General features: G+C 46.2%; 1 protein-coding gene across 2 annotated transcripts in view; it reads right to left on the bottom strand.

Moving 5' to 3' along the window:
* GRM8 (glutamate metabotropic receptor 8) overlaps nt 1-19,614 on the bottom strand; it is a 599,685-nt gene that overhangs the window by 11,930 nt on the left and 568,141 nt on the right. Inside the window, exon 10 of one of the 2 annotated variants that reach the window (XM_090042156.1) lies at nt 15,051-15,352. In XM_090042156.1, the coding sequence (XP_089898282.1) occupies nt 15,056-15,352 (297 nt within the window). In that variant the 3' untranslated portion in view covers nt 15,051-15,055. The remainder of the gene's footprint in view (nt 1-15,050; nt 15,353-19,614) is intronic. The other variant, XM_090042157.1, reaches the window with a different exon arrangement.

Here is a 19,614-nt window from a genome sequence, read left to right as displayed (position 1 = left end):
AGTTGTTAGGCGTGTGGAGCCTCTGTATTTATGTTGTAGCCAGAGGGCTGGAGTTTGAGTTACAGTTTACACCGGAGGACCGGGTGAGGCTGTAGGGGAGCGAGGAGGCCTCATGGGAGCTCCCCCACGGCTTGGGGGTTCCCAGTGCCCAATTGAGGCACAGTGCCAGGGGCACTAGTGTCGGTGCTGCTGGGCATTATATTGCGCCAGGGAGGCGCAGTGTGCGGGGTTACAGACCCCAGCCCATAAGGGCGGTGTTTAGCCCCGGAGCGGGGCAGCGACAGAGCGCAAGAGGCGCGGAGTCAGCCCCGAGAGGGCAAAGCCCCGGAGCGGGGCAGCGACAGAGCGCAAGAGGTGCGGAGTCAGCCCTAGAGAGGGCAAGGCCCCGGAGCGGGGCAAAGGCAGGGCACGTGGCGTGTTGGCCCCAGAGTGGGAAGCCCAAAGGGGCGAAGCGCAGGGAGTGCGGTAGAGGCCCCTGGGGGGGCGAGGCCCCAGAGAGGGGCCGAATAGCCAGGCCTAGCTAGCCACCCAAGGGCGCCGAGACTAGGGCGGTGATAGCGCTGGCCCAAGGGCGCCGAGACTAGGGTGGTGATAGAGCTAAGGCTGGCGCAGTGAGAGCAGCCGAGCTAGCCACCCGAGGGCGCCGAGACTAGGACGGCGATAGAGCCGGCCCGAGGGCGCCGAGACTAAGGCGGTGATAGAGCTCAGGCTAGAATCCGGCCCGAGGGCGCCGAGACTAGGGCGGCGGGAGTGAGCCGGCCCGAGGGCGCCGAGACTAGGGCGGCGGGAGTGAGCCGGCCCGAGGGCGCCGAGACTAGGGCGGCGGGAGTGAGCCGGCCCGAGGGCGCCGAGACTAGGGCGGTGATAGAGCCGAGATCCGGGCAGAGGGAGCGTGCCGGCCCAAGGGCGCCGAGGCTAGGGTGGCGAGAGCGTGCCGGCCCAAGGGCGCCGAGGCTAGGGCGGCGAGAGCGCTCCAGACTTAAGGCAGAGCCGGCGATTAGCCAGGCACCGGCTAGAACACGGCCCAGGGGGCGCTGGTAGTGAGCAAGTAGCTGGGCGCCAGCGTGACAGGCCCGGGCGTGGGGAACGGGCTAGAGACTGGGGCCCGACCCAAGGAGGCGCCAGGTGGGCGAAGAGCCCCGGTGCCCGAGAGTGAGAACAAGGGCACCCGAGGGGCGAGGGACCATACAAGCGTCCCCCAGAACAGCTGCGAGGCTTGGGGCGTGCTGAGGGGGAGGCTTGGAGGCACGCGTTGCCCTTAAGGCAGGAAGCGCATAGATACCCCGTCTGGAATAGGGACGAACAACTAGACCGTCCATTAGGGAAACTGGCAGCCTCCACATTATATATTTTACCATCAAAGTCGTGGCGGGCGAGGTTCTGAGGGTGCTACGTCACCCTAACGTGACGGTAGGCGGCGCTAGGGAGCTCACGGCCGCCCCTGGCCGCCGCATCCTCACACAAGGATAATGGCCAGTGACTCTGCAATCATATTGGGTCATCTGCAATCATAATCCCTCAGCACCCTCAGGTAAATCATGTCCAGCCCCATGGACTTGTACATGTCCAGCTTTTCTAAATAGTCCATAACCTGTACTTTTACCACTGTTGGTTGCTCACCTGCTCCCCAAACTGTGCTGCCAGATGCAGTATTCCAGGAGTTGACCTTGCCTGTGAAAACTGAGGTGAAATAGGCATGGAGTACTTCAGCCTTTTCCACATCATCTCTCACTTTGTTGCCCCCACTCTTCAGTAAGTGACCCACACTTTCCTTGATCTTCCTCTTCTTGCTGAAACAACTTGTAGAAACCCTTCTTGTTACCTTTCACATTCCTTGCTAGCTGCAATGCAATTGTGCTTTGGCCTTCCTGATTTCTTTTCTGCATTCCCAAGCAATATTTTATACATCTCCCTAGTTGTTTGTCCAAGTTTCCATTTCTTGTAAGCTTTCTTTTTTGTAGTTTAGCTCATTGATGATTTCTCTTGCTAAGCCAAGCTGGTCTTCTGCCATATTTACTAGTCTTCCTGCACATCGGGATGGTCTGTTCCTGTACCCTTAGTATGGTTTCTTTAAAGTACATCTAGCTCCTCTGGACTCCTTTCAGACTGGCCTCCCATGAAATCCTGGTCATCAGTACCCTGAGCAAGTCAAAGTCTGATTTTCAGAAGTCCAAACTTACTAATCTGATCCTCTCCTTCCTTGCTTTCCTTAGGAACCTGAACTCAGTCACTTTGGGGTCATTACTGCCCAAGTTACGATCCACTTCTACATTCACCACCATTTTTTCCAGTTTGTGAGCATCAGATCAAGAAAAGCATGTCCCCTAATTTTCACAGAATAATAGAAAGTTAGGATTGGACTGGACCTCAGGAGGTCATCTAGTCCAACCCCCTACTCAAAGCAGGACTATCCCCAACTCTATCTTCCCAGCAAAGGCCTATTTTAATTCAAGTTAAATAGGATCTAGCCAGATCCTGAAAACCTCCAAGGAGAGGGATTCCAAAACCTCTCTGGGTAATGTGTTCCAGTGTTTTACTACCCTCCAAGTGAGAAAGCTTTTCCTAATATCTAACCTTAATTTCCATTACTGCAACTTGAGACCATTGCTCCTTGTTCTGTATCTGACACCACTGAGAACAGTCTAACTCCATCCTATTTGGAACCACCCTTCAGGTACTTGAAGGCTGCTATTAAATCCACTCTCATCTTCTCTTCTGTAGCTAAGTAGGCCCAGTTCCCTCAGTCTTTCCTCCTAAATCATGTGTCCCAGCCCCCTAAGCATTTTTGTTGCCCTCCACTGGACTCTGTCTGATTTGCCCACATTCTTTCTGAGTGGGGGGCCCAAAACTAGACACAGTGCTCCAGATGTGGCTTCACCAGTGCAGAATAGAGGGGAATAATTGCTCCCTTGATCTTCTGGCAACACTCCTAACAATGCAGCCCAGTATGCAGTTAGCCTTCTTCAAACAAGGGCACACTGCTGGCTTATCTTATTCAGCTTCTTGTCCACTGCAACCCCCAGTTCCCTTTCTGCAGAGGTGCTGACTAGCAAGTCAATACCCAGCCTGTACCAGTGCATGGGATTGTTCCACTTTAAGTGCAGCACTTTACACTTCTCCTTATTGAACATCATTAGATTTCTTCTAGTCTAATCCTCCAATTTGTCTAGGTCTCTCTGAAGCCTACCACTACCTCCAGTTTCGTGTCATCTGAAAACTTGCTTAGGGTTCCCTCTATGACATTTTCCAGGTCATTGATTTCATAGACATTAGGGCTGGAAGGGACCTCGGGAGATCATCGAGTCCAGCCCCCTGCCCAAAGGGCAGGAAGTCAGCTGGGCTCATAGGATCCCAGCAAGATAAGCATCCAATTTACTCTTGAAGGTGTTCAATGTAGGTGCTTGAACCACCTCCACTGGCAGACTGTTCCAGACCTTGGGGGCTCGGACAGTAAAGAAATTCTTCCTTATGTCCAGCCTGAAACGGTCTTGCAGGAGTTTGTGACCGTTCGACCTCGTCATCCCTTGGGGTGCTCTGGTGAACAAACATTCCCCCAGATCCTGGTGGTCACCCTTGATAAACTTATAGGTAGCCATCAGATCACCCCTGAGCCTACGCTTTTCCAGGCTAAAGAGTCCCATGTCTCTCAGCCTGTCATCGTAAGATCTGTTTTCCTGACCTCTGATCATGCGCGTGGCTCTCCTCTGGACTCTCTCAAGCTTCTCCACATCCTTTTTGAATTGTGGAGCCCAAAACTGGACGCAGTACTCCAACTGCGGCCTCACCAAGGCCGAATACAAGGGGAGAATGACGTCCCGGGGTTTGCTCGAGAAGCATCTGTGGATGCAAGCCAGCGTTTTGGTCGCTTTACTAGCCGCAGCATCGCATTGGAGGCTCATGTTCATCTTGTGGTTAATGATGAACCCCAAGTCTCTTTCTTCGTTAGCGCTATCCAACGTAGCACTGCCAAGCCTATAAGGATGCTGTAGGTTATTCCTCCCAAGGTGGAGAACCCTGCATTTTTCGGTGTTAAACACCATCAGGTTCTCATCTGCCCATTTGCTGAGCTTGTCCAGGTCAGCCTGGATCACCCACCTATCTTCTGGCGTGGATGCTTTGCCCCAAAGTTTGGTGTCATCGGCGAACTTGGCCAGTCCACTCCTGACTCCAATGTCCACATCATTAATGAAGATGTTGAACAGGATGGGTCCCAGGACAGAGCCTTGAGGGACCCCACTGGTCACAGGGCACCACGATGAGTGACTGCCATAGATTACAACCCTCTGGGTCTGACCACGGAGGAAGTTTCCCAGCCAGCAGATCGTGGTGGAGCCAAGGCCACAACTGGCTAGTTTGGCCAAGAGGTGATCGTGGGATACCAGATCAAAGGCTTTTTTGAAGTCAAGATATATGACATCAATCTCTTCTCACCTGTCCAGGTGATAGGTCACCCGGTCATAGAAGGAAATGAGATTGGTCAAACAAGACCTACCCGCAACAAACCCATGCTGACTATCCCTTAGAAAGTTAGCCTGGGCCAGTCCATCAAGGATGGCCTCCTTAATAAACTTTTCTAAGATCTTCCCCAGGATAGAAGTCAGGCTAATGGGCCTGTAGTTAGCCGGATCCACTCTCCTCCCTTTCTTGAAGATTGGCACCACATTGGCCTTCTTCCAGTATTCGGGCACTACACCAGAGCGCCAGGAGTTTTCAAAGATCTGTGCCAAGGGCTGGGCTATAACGCTCGCCAGCTCCTTGAGTACTCTGGGGTGCAGATTGTCAGGGCCGGCTGACTTGAAGGTATCCAGCTTCTCAAGACGTTCCTTCACGAGGTCAGCATTTATGGAGGGTAGGGGACCCCATCACCCGGATCTCCCTGTCCCATAGCAGGCATTGGCGCCCCATGGGACTGATGAAAGACTGACGCAAAGTTCCTATTTAATAGGTTGGCTTTTTTCTGGGCGTCAGTTGTCAGTTGTCCCATCTGGTTTAGCAGGGGTCCAACATTGCCCTTGCTTTTCCTCTAGCTCCCCACATATCTGAAAAAGGACTTTTTGTTGTCCTTGATGCTTGAAGCTAGTTGGAGTTCAGTTGCAGCCTTGGCTTTCCTGGTTTCCTCCCGGACCAGCGCGGAGTAATCCTCCTTGGAGGTGAATCCCATCCTCCATCCTTTGTAGGTTTTCCTTTTTAGCCACAGGAGGTCCGCTAGGTCCCTGGAGAGCCAGGAGGGCTGCTGTGCCTTCTTGCTGCCTTTCCTCCATGTTGGAATAGATTTAGCTTGTGCATTGAGGATCGCTTCCTTGAGAAGCAACCACTCTTCTTGAACTCCCATCTCCCTGGGGTCACAGTCCCTAAGGGCCTGACCAACAAGCCTCTTGAGCTTGTCAAAGTCGGCTTTTCTGAAGTCAAGGACTTCTGTGTTGCTGACTGACTTGCCAGCTTTATGGCGGATGGTGAAGGTGATCAGCTCGTGGTCGCTGTCACCCAGCTTCCCATCGATCACTAGGTCGCTGATTAGGTCGCCCCCCATAGCCAGTACCAGGTCGAGCAGCGCTTTGCCTCTCGTTGGCCCATAGACTTCTTGAGTCAGGTAGAGGTCATCCACGCACGAGAGAAAGCTTTTTGACCGCTCGGATTTTGCTGAATGATCTTCCCAGGAGATGTCCGGGTAATTGAAGTCACCCATGACAACTAAGGTCATGGAGCAAGTGGCCTCAGTCAGTTCCCAGGCGAACTCCTGGTCAAGCTCAGGACTTTGAGTGGGAGGTCTGTAGTAGACTCCCACCGTTGTGTCCCCTGTGCCATATTCCCCAGGAATTTTTACCCAGAGGGTCTCTAGCTGTCCATTCCAGTCACCAACATCAGCTTGCAGGGACATGTAGCTTTCCTTCACATAGAGAGCTACACCCCTGCCCCTTTTGTCAACACGATCCCTCCTGTACAGGGTATAGCCCTCTATACCCATGGTCCAGTCATGGGTGGAGTCCCACCAGGTCTCCGTTATCCGAATGACATCATAATTCTTTGCACTGGGCAGGAGGACAAGCTCTTCCTGCTTGTTACCCAGGCTCCTGGCATTAGTGTACAGGCAGGCAAGTGTGCCCTTAGGGGCTCTTGCCTTGCCCACAGATTGTGCCAGGGCTGGGGCGGGGTGGGTTCCCTCAATTGCCTTGGTCTGCTGGCTTTGCAAGGGTCGCTTAGCGGGCCAGCAGTGGCAGTAGTCCTCCCATCCCCCAGCGGGCTTAGTTTAAAGCCCGGTGGAGCAGGTCAGCCAGCCTGGCTGAGAAGAGCCTGCTCCCCAGAGGGGAGAGGTGGAGGCCATCTCTTCCCAGCAGCTTACTGCCTCTCTCGCCAAAGAGCGGGCTGTGGTCATGGAAGCCAAAGCCTTCCCGATGACACCAGCTCCGCAGTCTTTGGTTCACTGCGTGGATCCTCCTCTCCCTCCTCAGCCCATAGCCCGAGACTGGGAGGATCGATGAAAACACCACCTGAGCTCCCAGACCCCTAAGCCCCGCTCCCAACTCCCTGTAGTGCCTCATGACCTGGCTGGGGGTGCTCCAAGCCGTGTCATTGGTGACCACATGAATAAGGAGCATGGGGTAGTGGTCTGTGGGCCGGAGGAGCTGCAGGATCCTCTCCCCAATGTCTCGGATGTGGGCCCCCGGGAAGCAGCAGACTTCCCGGGCTAAGGGGTCGGGGCGGCAGATTGCCCCCTCAGTGCCCCGCAGGATGGAGTCTCCCACAACAAACAGCTTTTGCTTTGACTTGGGGAGAGTGGGGCCAGTAGCTGTGGTTGAGCCTGGGTTGCCTGCGGGAGCTGGCAACTGCTTGGGCTCTGCTGGGGCTGCAAGAGGTGCAAACCTGTTGCTAAGCTCCGGCGAGGGAGGGGCCTTGGTGCGGCGGGCCGTGGGGCCCTTGACCACCTTGGTCCATGCCCCTGACTGGGCAGAGCGGGAGGTCCCAGAGTCCTCCTTAGTCGTGGAGGGAGACGGTGCTCTCCCCTGTGGCTCCCAGGGGAGAAGGGCCTGGCAGTAGGAGTCTATCTCCTGCTCACAGTCCCTGATGGCACACAGTCTCTGGACTGTGGCCTGGAGCTCCTCCAGCTGGCGTGCCAGAGACCCCAGTGGGGAGCAGACCCCGCAAGGGGAGGTGGCCATTCTCCCGGGCCCCAGAGCCTGAAAAAGGGACAGGCAGCCCCCGCAGCCAAGAGCCAGGGGCTCCGTCTGCGTGGAGCCCGGAACCATGGGCTCTGTCTGGGTGGCCGTCTCTGAGGTGCCCGATGGGGGGGCTGCAGAGCCCAAGGGGACCCTCAGGGTGCAGCGCGTGCCCATCCGTGTCATGCCTCTGGTAGGCTGGCTACGGCTGGGGCTGACTACTCTGGGGGGGTCGCAGGCAGGGTCTCGTGCCCTCCCGCGCCCTCTCCCATGTGAACTCTGCACTAACTCAAGCGCCTGTTTATGCAGCCTGGTCACGGGGCTCCCTGGGGGGCTGGGCCAAGTAGGGTCCTGGGCGGGGGCTTGACACCAGGCAGCAGCCTCTTCCTAGGGAGCGAGGAGTTAACCCCTTCCCACCACGAGCTCGCTTACCTCCGGCTGTGCTGGGGGTCGGCAGAGGGCTCTGCGGCTGCTGAGAGGGTGTCTGGGGGGCTTTAGGGGAGCGGGGGCGCAGCGGGCTTCACCCGTGCATCTCTCACCACTCCGGAGCCTAACTGAGCTTTTTGATGAAGACATTGAACAAAATAGACCCCATGGCCAACCACCTGGGCACTCCACTTGATACCGGCTGCCAAGTAGACATTAAGCCATTGATTACCACCCATTGAGCCCAATAATCCAGCCAACTTTCTATCCACCTTACAGTCCATTCATCCAGCCTATACTTCCTCTGCTTGTTTCAAAGTATGCTGTGGGAGACGGTATTAAAAGCCTTGCTAAAGTCAATATTTACCATATCTACTGGTCTGTCCACATCCACAGAGCCAGGAATCTCATCATAGAAGGTGATCTGGTTGGTTAGGCATGACTTTCCTTTGGTGAATCCATGCTGATAGTTAGAGTTGGCGTCTTCAACACTTTCAGCAGGAAGTTCTCCCCAACCCACTCCAAAATCTTCCTGGATTGCCTGTGGACTGCTACATTACCCTCCAAGCTGATGTCAGGATTACTGAAGTCCCCTATGAAAACCAGGGCCTGTGATCTGGAAACTTCCACTAGTTGTTTGAAGAAATCCTCATCTACCTCATTTTCCTGGTTTGGTGGTCAACATCTAGGGCTTCATTTAAATCACAGACCCAGCTTGTGGTGCAGTAGCTACTGTAATCTTAGAATTCTCCCCATGCACGGATTCCTCCTCTCCCACACTATGAATGGCAGAGGATCCCATCAGCTCCACCAATGGTCAGGAGGCAAAAATTGTGGGTTTTAGTATGTCATGGTTTTTGCCTCCTACTGGTTGCTGCTGACTGGATGGAGGCAAAAACTGCGGCATTTTTAAAACCATAGTTTTCATCTCCTGGCCATCAGGAGCAAGCGGCAGGACTGATGGGCCCCTCCACCAACCAGTGGTGGGGTGATACACAGAGAACTCCAAGATTAAAGGAGCCACTGTGCCACGAGCTGGGCCTCTGATTTAAACCAGGCCTTCTCTATAGCAGACACCAACCATGACATCACTCTTGTTGCTCTCCCCTCTGACCCTAACCCAGAGACTTTCAACAGGTCTATCTCCAGCTTCATACAGGAGCGCTGAACAATGAGACTTGCATTATCATTTGGAAAGCATTTTTAAAATACATTTAAAAAATGAAACAGCAAAATGTTTTAACTTGATGGTATAATTCATTTTAAAGAGTACCTAAATTTAAAAAGGGGTGGTGGGAACAATTAGATAACCCAGACAAATAACATTTCGTTTCTCATTCCATAAGTACATGTGGTGGGTAAAAAAATCCATTTTGGTTTGACCTAAACTTTTTTCTATGATATTTTGATCTTGCAACTGAACACACAAAAAATCATCATCTTCTAAAATCATGCATCTTATCAGCATGTTCCCAGTTTTACCAGACTGTCAATGACAGAAGTTAGCATTGAGTATTACAATTTACCAGCTGCCAAAGAATCTTTGCTTATCTTAGTGCCCTTATATTGGTATAACAATGCCAATGGAGCTGTAAAAATAAAAAAGGAATAAGAATTCTGGAAGTATTTTGCTTTGTGGAAATAGAATGAGGATTTGGCTCAATAGTTCAATATTGAATCCAAGTTATAGTTTGACCTATGTTGTTTCCCACTTCACCTTAGGTCACTGCAACTTTCTAGAACTCTGAAAATATTTTGGAGTGACAAACAAAACGGAAGATAGACTTTCTGATCATAAACCAACAAAGAGGTTTATGAAGAAAAACAAACATGAACGTTCTGAAAGCATCAAGTAGAGAGGGCAGAGAAACCCCCAAAAATAAATAGGAAGAAAGATACACAGGAAAAGAAGGTAAACAGAAAAGAAACTAACAGAGTAAAAAATAATAAAGCAGTTGAAGCATGTGGCTTCTGAGTGGAAAAAAGCAATGTTCAAGTTCTTGATGCTGTGACAAAGAGGACCTGCATAAGAGAGAAAAGTACTAGTGCTTATATGGGGAAAATAAGGTTCTGAAGAGAGACATGTAAAGTGTTGGAAGCACGGTGTCCCAGATCAAAAGGAGCTGAAGCAAAGGACTACTTAACTTGTCCTGATCGAGGAAATGATGTAGATGCCCACCTACCCACCCACTGCTTGAAAGGAAGATGGAACAAATTGTACTGTCTCATGATTAATCCAGGGGACCTTCTTTAAGAAATGGCATTGAGGCAGTTTACACATGAAAGGTATCCATTTCATTTTGAAGCACAAGTGGATTAGCTTGCACGCCAGCTGAAGAAATAATAAAAACTCCAGGCAAATCAGTCACTAAAAGCCTATGGGACGGAGGCTGTGTACATATGTTCAGATAATCTATGAGAATTCAACTGGGCTTCTTTTCTTTGTCAAAAAACTTATCTGCAGACCCCTAAGCCCCAGAGACCACTTCTGCATAGTCAAGAGGCTCCTGTGTACACATCTGAGCCTTCTCTGCAGGCTCCCAGCAGCGATGACAACAGTATACAGAGTCATAACAGCAGTGCACTGATGACAGCAGTGCCCAGAGCAGCCCTGATTGGCTGACTCAGATTGCTTTCCCTTGCAGCACAGTGAAGGGATTCTCCCTGGACCTGAGGGAGGAGAAAGGGCTACAAGCAAAACATGCTAACAAGTTGGAGGATTGTGTTGCAGCTTCTTTCAGAAACTAGATGTGTATAGAAGTTTGCTCCCCCACGAGCAACTCTCCCAGGAGCCATTTAACTTTGGTTACTCCTGAGTTATTTGTTTTTTGGGTTAGCCACTTATGTGAGAAAAATCCTAGCTTCTATTGGTAGAGCAAGCAACTCTCCCAGGATAAACTGAATGTCTATACGTTGCCATAAATAGTTAAAACACCAGTGACTGATATTCAGAGTGGCTCTGTATATGAACCTAGTTAGCGTTCTTTCACCTAGCTCAAGTACTACTGATCTGTCCCTTGAAAATCCAGTAGGCAAGAGTGCTAGTCCCAGTGCTAGTCCCAGATTTATGTATTTTGTAATTATGTGGGTAGCATATGTATATATCACAGTTGATGAATGAAATCCTGTCTTCACTGAAGTTAATGTTAGTTTTGCCATTTACTTTTATGGAGGATGGATTTTATTGCATGGGCCTAAAAGAAGCGTAGTGAAAAAACACCTATTGGATACACTTGGTGACTGGGTCAGTACAAGAGGATAAAAGCACTGCATAAAAACAATATGCCCAAGACATGCAAGAGAGAGAGATAAAGGATATAATTAGCTTATAGAACAAGGGTAGCTAAAAAGGAACATGAAATAAAAGAGAAAATGGCCTCAGAGAGAATACATACAGGCAATACAAGGGCAGAAGACAAAGAACAAAAAGGGCAAATAAAATAGGGAAAAATAATTTAAAAGAAAGGAAAGTGGGTGGGATGGGAAACACTTCCAAAGAGTTTGGGAGGGGAGGATTGGAGGTGGTGGTGGGGGATGCAGCAGAAACAAAAAAACTCAGATAAAGACAGCACAGAGAGAATGAAATAACACAAAGCAAAACAACCAAAAAGAGATGGATTGTGGAAGCAACAACAAACCCATGACAACAAAAATTAGAAAGATACCTGGAAAGGGTAGTGGTAAAAATATATACTGCAGCAGAGGGAATATCAGAAACACAGGAGAAATTAAAGCAAAATATTACTCTGACCTGATGTTAATCATCTTTACTACCTGTTTGCAGTCTCATGTTTACTTGATTTCATTCTGTCAAGGGCGGGGAGGTGGAGTGGTACTGCCGCTCCCTCCCTTCCTGCTTCCCCCCAGTCATTTTCACTTCTGCCATGCCCAAACTTTAAAACCAACTCCCTGGGATATGTAGTAGCATTTCTATTCAGGCAGTCCTGAGACAGTCAATTGACTTCATGGCTCATTATCTTCTGATTCATATTAATCTCTCTCCACTCCAGAGGTATTAATGGCCCTTTCTCCTTTTTAATGATCTTGATGCTTTTCTATTCAAACTATCCTTTCCCTGGCATGTTTGCTTTCTGTTAGCCATTTCTGGTGATGGCTTTCTTCAATTTTATAGATGCTCAAGAAGGCTAGATTTTATTTTATGAATTTGAATAATAGATGTACATTTTACTATAATGACTATAGAACTAATGATACAATATCCTTTAGCTATTTTTGCCTAGTTTGTTGTGTTTTTTAAAATTGTATATATACTGTAGCAAATCATTGCACATTCCAATGAGTATATTTGCTTTTTGTTTTGATCCTGAACAGAATAATAAAGTGCTAGCCCCCTACCATATTAGTAAAACTTCTGGTTTCTTTTTAACTGGAGAAAAATATGCATTTGTGTTATATGATAATGTGCCTTACCATTTGCACCCCCTCCCCCTTTGCAAAATCCTAGATCCACACATGAACCTGTCTATCCTCTCATTCCTAGTGACCTGTTGAAACCCCACCTAATCTCTGCTTTTAGATCTGATCCTGAAGAGCCATTGCAAATATACATATAGGACTTTTCTCTGCACATTAAATATAGGATTTCGTTCTTTTTGGTCATACACAGGACTGGTATAAATTGGCAAATCTCCAGCCAAATGCTGAAGCTCCTGTTTCACTCACCTGTATAGTGTCTCCTACTACCCTCCTACTTTTTCAATGGCCAAATCTTGCTTGTAGATATGCGTACATCTCTTTTCATTATGTTGAGATCAGCATGTAAATTGAGTTAGAATTTTACATAATTTTTTTTAAGATGAACTTCCAAGATGCCCTTTCTAGCACCTCCCAAAAACAGGTGAAGAAACTCCCCTCTTCCTGTTTGTCCTTTAGTAGCAATATAAAGCACACTAGTAGTATACTACTAATAATGGCATACTGCTGCTACTACTACTGATATAATCCTAATAATTTTTAGTTAGGTAAGAGGAAGGAAGTTTTTCTCTTCCATTTCCAACATCCTAATAAGACCCTGATTCCTCTAGATGAGTCTTACATGCTATAACTTCAATAACCTAAAAGTTTTTGAGATTGGGTAATAGGTATTAGTTAGGAGGGGATTTATGCTGTATTGGGGGTTATTAAGATTGATCCATGGGAAAGATTTCATTTTTATGTGGTCTTAGCACCTACTGAAGCCTCAGAAATATTATATAATTATATTGGAAGAAGAGGAATATATTTAATACAATCTTATAAGCAAAGAAGATAATTTTTTGAAAAGCTAAGAGCTCTATACTTTTGGTGAAGCTAACTTAGTTACATAGGGCTAGCTCTTCTGAATGGAGATGCATTGCTTTTTTTTAATCCTTACTTACAGAGCAGTATACTACATGAATCATAGACTTGAAGGAATGTACTACTGGGAAGGTTTAAAACTATATAGATGTGCTAGTATTGAAATCAGATTTACAGTGCAGTAAATATATATTTTCCCTATGTGCATCACACTACTGGCAAAAGCAGGCCTGCCTCCACTGGCAGCTGTTTTCATGAATTATGTATTATCAATTTAAAGAATACCAGTCATAGCATTTAATTAGATAGAACTGATAAACCTCAGGTATACGTCCCCCCCTCATCCTACTGTGGAACTACAGTTGACCTTTCTTTCTAAGGCGGATCATTTTGGAAACTCGGCAATAAAAATACTCTCTCCCTCATTCCTCCTTGCCCCCGCCAATTTTCATTTGGTGACTCCTGAGGAATTGTAAAAGTGTTGAATTCTTCACATTTTCATTGTTACTAGAACCTCAGGGAATTTCAACATTATTGCCTCTGCTATATGTAGTAATCTGAACCTGTATAAACCCATGACACAGTATGTCTACACCTGTGCCCAACTGAGCACTTGTTACTGCACAGTCAGTTAGTACTTGCTCTAGCAAGTACTAAATAACTGCACGGTAATCACCAGTACCGTGTAGTCTTGGCACCACATGAATCATTTCCAACCCTACTGCACAGTAGCACCAAGCTACTATGCAGTAGCTTATTGCTACTGAAAATAGTTGCAGCATCACAATATGTGCCCACCAATGCTACATCGCCATAGCAAAGACCTGCATCACTGTAGTTTATCACTATGGCTATGTAGCATCTCATATAGACATATCCTGTGTCTCTTCTGTATCACCTAGAAGATTTACATAGAATGAATCATACCACACATTTTACAGGTAAATTATTTTATGCACATTACCCTTCATGCTTTGATGACTATACTATTGGCTAAATCAAAGATTCTTTTTCAGTTTTATACTTCGTTCACCTGGAAAATTTTGATTGAATTCAGTGGGAGTTTGCATGTGTAGGAAATAAGTGCAACAGGTTTTTTTGCACGTCTTTTAGCACTGAAATGTTTATGAGCAAAATATCATTATTCAATTTCCTTTCAACATTACCAGAAAATAATAAAAATTCATAAAACTCTGTAGGATCCATTTGCAGAATAATTGGTGAGGAATTAGTCCTTTACAAAAACAGCAGCTGCCTGTCTCACTAAAGCTTTATCTGCTAGATAGAAACTTGTTCTCTAATTCCACTGGATTTGGGGAAGGAAAATTATTGGCTTTATTCAAATCTGCTTTTATTTTTTATTCAGAAGTACAGTTTATGAGGCTTTACGACATGCTGCTGTATGGAAGTTATACTAACTGTCTATTTCATTCCATAAAGTTATTTAGAGATGTGCCAGGATTCAAGAACCTTCCAGGTGTGGAAAATAACCCTTTCTCACTTCTACCCCTTGGCAAACCTAAAACTATTATGACCAATCCGTACGTGCAGGAGCACTTGGTACACAGATTCTTATGTTTTATTTTGTCTGTTTGGGGGGGGTTTTTGTCAAATTAAAAATGTATCCAACTACTGTTTTTACAGAATGCAGAAATTCAGGGAAAATCTGGGTGAGCTACATTATCCCCAGAAGTCCACACCAGCTGGAGGCAGCATTGATAAATTATGGGAAATGCTAAAGTTATACAAGAAACACTAATGCCATGTTGAATGGCAAAGAAGGGACATTTTCACCCATATGTCAAGTTGCAATTTTAAAAATAATGTAGCATGTGCAGTTATAACCCTTAATAGTCTTTAGAAATATAGTTTCTTGCACATAAATACAACCCATGAAGTGACAGTACATAACAAGATTGGCACAGTAGAGCACAACACATCAAAAAGTACAAGCTAGACCAGAACATTTAAAAAAAGATGTGGACTTTCCAAAATTTGTTTATGCTTTTTACTAGCCTCCTGTTAACCATAAAAAAGATTTGTCTGAAACAACTGTGAGGAGTTCTGTGCTTGGTGGTACATGAATTCTGACACATCCCTGGAGTCATGCAATACAAGCAAAGAAAAGAATAAAGTTTATTATTAGAAGAGAATGCATTCATGTGAACGTACATCTATTAGGAAGTGCTCCCACTCTTGACCATGGGAAAGTCTACTGATGACTTACTGTTGGTTTCAAGACTTTCACAGAGTTCAGTTTTGACCTCTCCATTTGGTCTGTCATTTCCTTTTTGGATCAGTTTGCTTTGCATTGTGGCAGCTGTCACAACAGCCTTGAAGCTCCTCTTCCGTTTTTGAACATTCTGCTCTGGATGAAAAATGATAATATAAACCTTGGGCATGTAGAGCATACCCAGAGACACAGAAGCACTTAAACTCATGGAGACAGTAAGTGTTGTTGTCTGGATGTACATCTGGGGGAGAAAGAAACAACAATATAAAGATCAATGTTTATAGGACTGATTTAAAATATCACGGCAAACATAGTAATTATCTTAAAAATACTAACTAAAAATGGGAATGATACCATACTGTCACTTTACTGTGTATGCTGCAGAAGCAACCTTCACTCAGTTTGTCTTTAATTATAGTCAAGTGTTCCTTTTTTTTTTTTTTTTGCACTAAGGAGTGGGAGGTAGAAGCAGCAAATGTTTATTAAACTCTATTCCCATAAAAATAATTAAGTCACTGTAACTACATTTTCAGATTATAAACAAGTGTGATGGTGCAGGGATAATATACAAAAGGCTGACAAGGTTAGCCCTGTATCATCTATTCTAATAAACAGAAGCTTCTGGAATAATATGCCATTCAATGATTCACCAGTGCATGTGATGCTGTTCAACTGGCAACAAGCTTAACCTAGAATCTAATGAGAAACCTTTGATTTACTGTTTGAGTTTTGAGCTGGGAAGAAAATGAGCTTCTCCACAATGAAACCTGAATTTTACTGAGTTTGGGTTTATTCTTTTCTTTTCTTTTTACATGTTCACATTATTGTTGAATTCTAAGCACAGTATTATGTGGGACATAACAGATATGTTATTACATGGTGGATCCTGTAAACAGGAAATCCAGAAATAATGCTTCTAGAGAACCGGTATGAAAAAGAACTCAGTCATTTACAGATGTACAGAATTTGCCATCTCAAAGGGAGCTTATCTATCACTTACTGCTACCTATGAAAACCAAACCATTCTGATCCTCCCTCTGTACCCTAGGGCGGGGGGCGGGAAGGGGGAGGTTGATTTCATAGACATCAGATTTCATAGACATTAGGGCTGGAAGGGACCTCGGGAGATCATAGAGTCCAGCCCCCTGCCCAAAGGGCAGGAAGTCAGCTGGGCTCATAGGATCCCAGCAAGATAAGCATCCAATTTACTCTTGAAGGTGTTCAATGTAGGTGCTTGAACCACCTCCGCTGGTAGACTGTTCCAGACCTTGGGGGCTCGGACAGTAAAGAAATTCTTCCTTATGTCCAGCCTGAAATGGTCTTGCAGGAGTTTGTGACCATTCGACCTCATCATCCCTTGGGGCACTCTGGTGAACAAACGTTCCCCCAGATCCTGGTGGTCACCCCTGATAAACTTATAGGTGGCCATCAGATCACCCCTGAGCCTACACTTTCCCAGGCTAAAGAGTCCCATGGCTCTCAGCCTATCATCGTAAGATCTGTTTTCCTGACCTCTGATCATGCGCGTGGCTCTTCTCTGGACTCTCTCAAGCTTCTCCACATCCATTTTGAATTGTGGAGCCCAAAACTGGATGCAGTACTCCAGCTGCGGCCTCACCAAGGCCGAGTACAAGGGGAGAATGACGTCCTGGGATTTGCTCGAGAAGCATCTATGGATGCAAGCCAGCGTTTTGGTCGCTTTATTAGCTGCAGCATCGCATTGCGGGCTCATGTTCATCTTGTGGTCAATGATGACCCCCAAGTCTCTTTCTTCTGTAGTGCTATCCAACGTAGCACTGCCGAGCCTATAAGGATGCTGCAGGTTTTTCCTCCCAAGGTGGAGAACCTTGCATTTTTCGGTGTTAAACACCATCAGGTTCTCGTCTGCCCATTTGCTGAGCTTGTCCAGGTCAGCCTGGATCACCTGCCTATCTTCTGGCGTGGATGCTTTGCCCCAAAGTTTGGTGTCATCGGCAAACTTGGCCAGTCCACTCCTGACTCCAATGTCCACATCGTAAATGAAGTTGTTGAACAGTATGGGTCCCAGGACAGAGCCTTGAGGGACCCCACTGGTCACAGGGCACCACGATGAGTGACTGCCATCAATTACAACCCTCTGGGTCCGACCACGGAGCCAATTTCCCAGCCAGCGGATCGTGGTGGAGCCAAGGCCACAACTGGGCAGTTTGGCCAAGAGGTGATCATGGGATACCAGATCAAAAGCTTTTTTGAAGTCGAGATATATGATGATCTCTTCATCATAACAATCATAGAAGATAATCACAAATTAAACTGCTAAATGAGATTTTATTGTACAAGTCTTGTACTTAAGTTCTTATGGCTATCTCAGTAATACTGTAGCTCTGCTGGACAAAACACAGAGTCTACCCTTATGCATACAGTAGAATCCATTCCATGTCTTGGCAAAAATTTATTAACATTTAATCTTGTTTTCAGGTGTATTTTTACATAATAGCCAACACCATCATATAAACCAGCAAATAAAGTAGTAAGAATCTGCAAGTAATGTCAGCCTCCTAATCAACCTTTTTTAGAGCAGCCAGAACTTCAATCTTTAGCAGAAAGCTATATATGCAATAAACTAATCTTATCATTACTCAAACATTAGCAGATTTTGAATGTTCTTCATGTCATGAACAAATATTTTCCATTAGGTATTTCATCTTTAGAGATCATAAGGAAATGCTACTTTCACTTAAAGCACTACTAGGTGGACAATTTTGACAAATCTCTTTCAGTGGTGTGAACTCTCAAAACAAGTCACTCTGCAAAACATCTGTGTAATTGTATAAAGATATGCCAAATCTTTTCAAAAGCCAAATGCACTGCAGGATACCACAATTTACTCCTTGGGAAGAACTTTGGCACTTTTCTAATTGACAACACTAAACATAGAGAATACAGTTTCAAAGATAATTGTATGCCTTCAACTGACAAGATAATCAGGATTTCACATTTTGTTAATGAAAGTGGTAATCAATTGTTCTTTCAATTAAACAATCTGTCAAGAGAATACTTCAGAAAAAAATAGATTCTGCTCTCACACTAGTGCAAATCTGGGAGCTCTAACTGCAATCCAGTTGCTTTGTGTTAATATTGGTATGACTGAAAGCAGAATTTGGCCTATTAAGATTTGATTAAAATAAGCAAAGGGTTTTTGCACATGGAAGATATTTGCACATATTTAAAATGCATGTGGCTTATACAAATGGCATAAACCTCTATCAAATACCTTAGATAATGAATATCATCCAAAAGCAAAATATACAGCAACCGCCTGCCAGTAGGGCTGTTCACTAACTATTTTGATAGTTTCTTGAAGTTTCACTTACATGGTGCAAATGATTAGGGTTGTGCAAAGGTTCAGTCCCTGATTTGATTTGGCGGAGATTTGGCTCAATTCGGTGAACGAATCTCTGAATCTGAATTGAATCAGAGGAGACTTTAATCACTCTGAATTGAATCGGAACCCTCCAAATCAATTTGAAGAGATTCAGAAAGATTCGGACACAGCTTTAAATGTCTTTTCTACATACCTCTAGGTAGCAGGGGCTGGTGAATGCTGTGATGCTGGGGTGCATGGAGTGTTCCACAGAAGCATGGGGGGTTCTCCAGAGCGCTCGGCAGCAGATCTGGAAGTGGACCAGAAGCACTTCCGGGTCTGCCAGGGAGTGCACTACCCCTTACCCCTGCACCCCTTGGCTCGGCAACTGGTTTCTCTGGCCTGGGAGAGCACCCAGGGTGTCCCTGGGACCAATCATGGAGCCAGGGAGGTGGCGGGGGGGCAGCATGCTCCCTGTTGGACCCAGAAGTGGACCGGAAGTATTGCACTCCTGTGGGATGCTCCATGCACCCCAGCATCACAGCAATCACAAGCCATGCCTGCTACCTCAAGGTACGTAGAAAAAACTTTTAAAGCCGTGTCTATGGCCAAATCACTGATTCTCTGAATCAGCATCAAATCTTCAGATTTGGATTCAGCCGAATCAAATCAGGGACAGTGTTCCGAATCAACAAATCAAATCATTGTTCTTGATTCAGGCCGAATCCAAATCTGAATCAAATAGGTCCCACTTTGCACACCCCTACAAATGATGTGTATGCCATTTTACAGAGAGGAAAGGTACAAAGTATGATATTTTTTTGGAGGTAGTAGGTATAATTGCTAGTCAGTAAACACAGATAGAGACTGCAAGGAGCCTACCACCTATGGCCTCTACTGTGTACCTTAAGCACAGCCTTGCAAAGCTGAAGTGTAAGTGTGCAATAGAACTGTCCCTCAGGGAGCCAATTTTTCCTGGAGCTCTGAAGTAGGCTGTGGTTGTACTCAGGGTGAACTACTCAATCTATGTACACAAGGGCCACGCAAAAATCTGCCTGTATCTTGTTACTAAAAACAGTGACCATAAAACTCAAAGATTGTTACACTTGATTTCACATTGACAAAGGTTGAAATCAGTGCAAATTCATAAAGCCTAACTA

Source organism: Crocodylus siamensis, chromosome 4 (genome assembly GCF_052110815.1).
Source record: "Crocodylus siamensis isolate JL-2025a chromosome 4, ASM5211081v1, whole genome shotgun sequence".
In the NCBI taxonomy this organism is placed as follows: Eukaryota; Metazoa; Chordata; order Crocodylia; family Crocodylidae; genus Crocodylus; species Crocodylus siamensis.
Note: the sequence above shows the minus strand (reverse complement) of the source record. Positions and strands in the feature narration are given on the sequence as shown.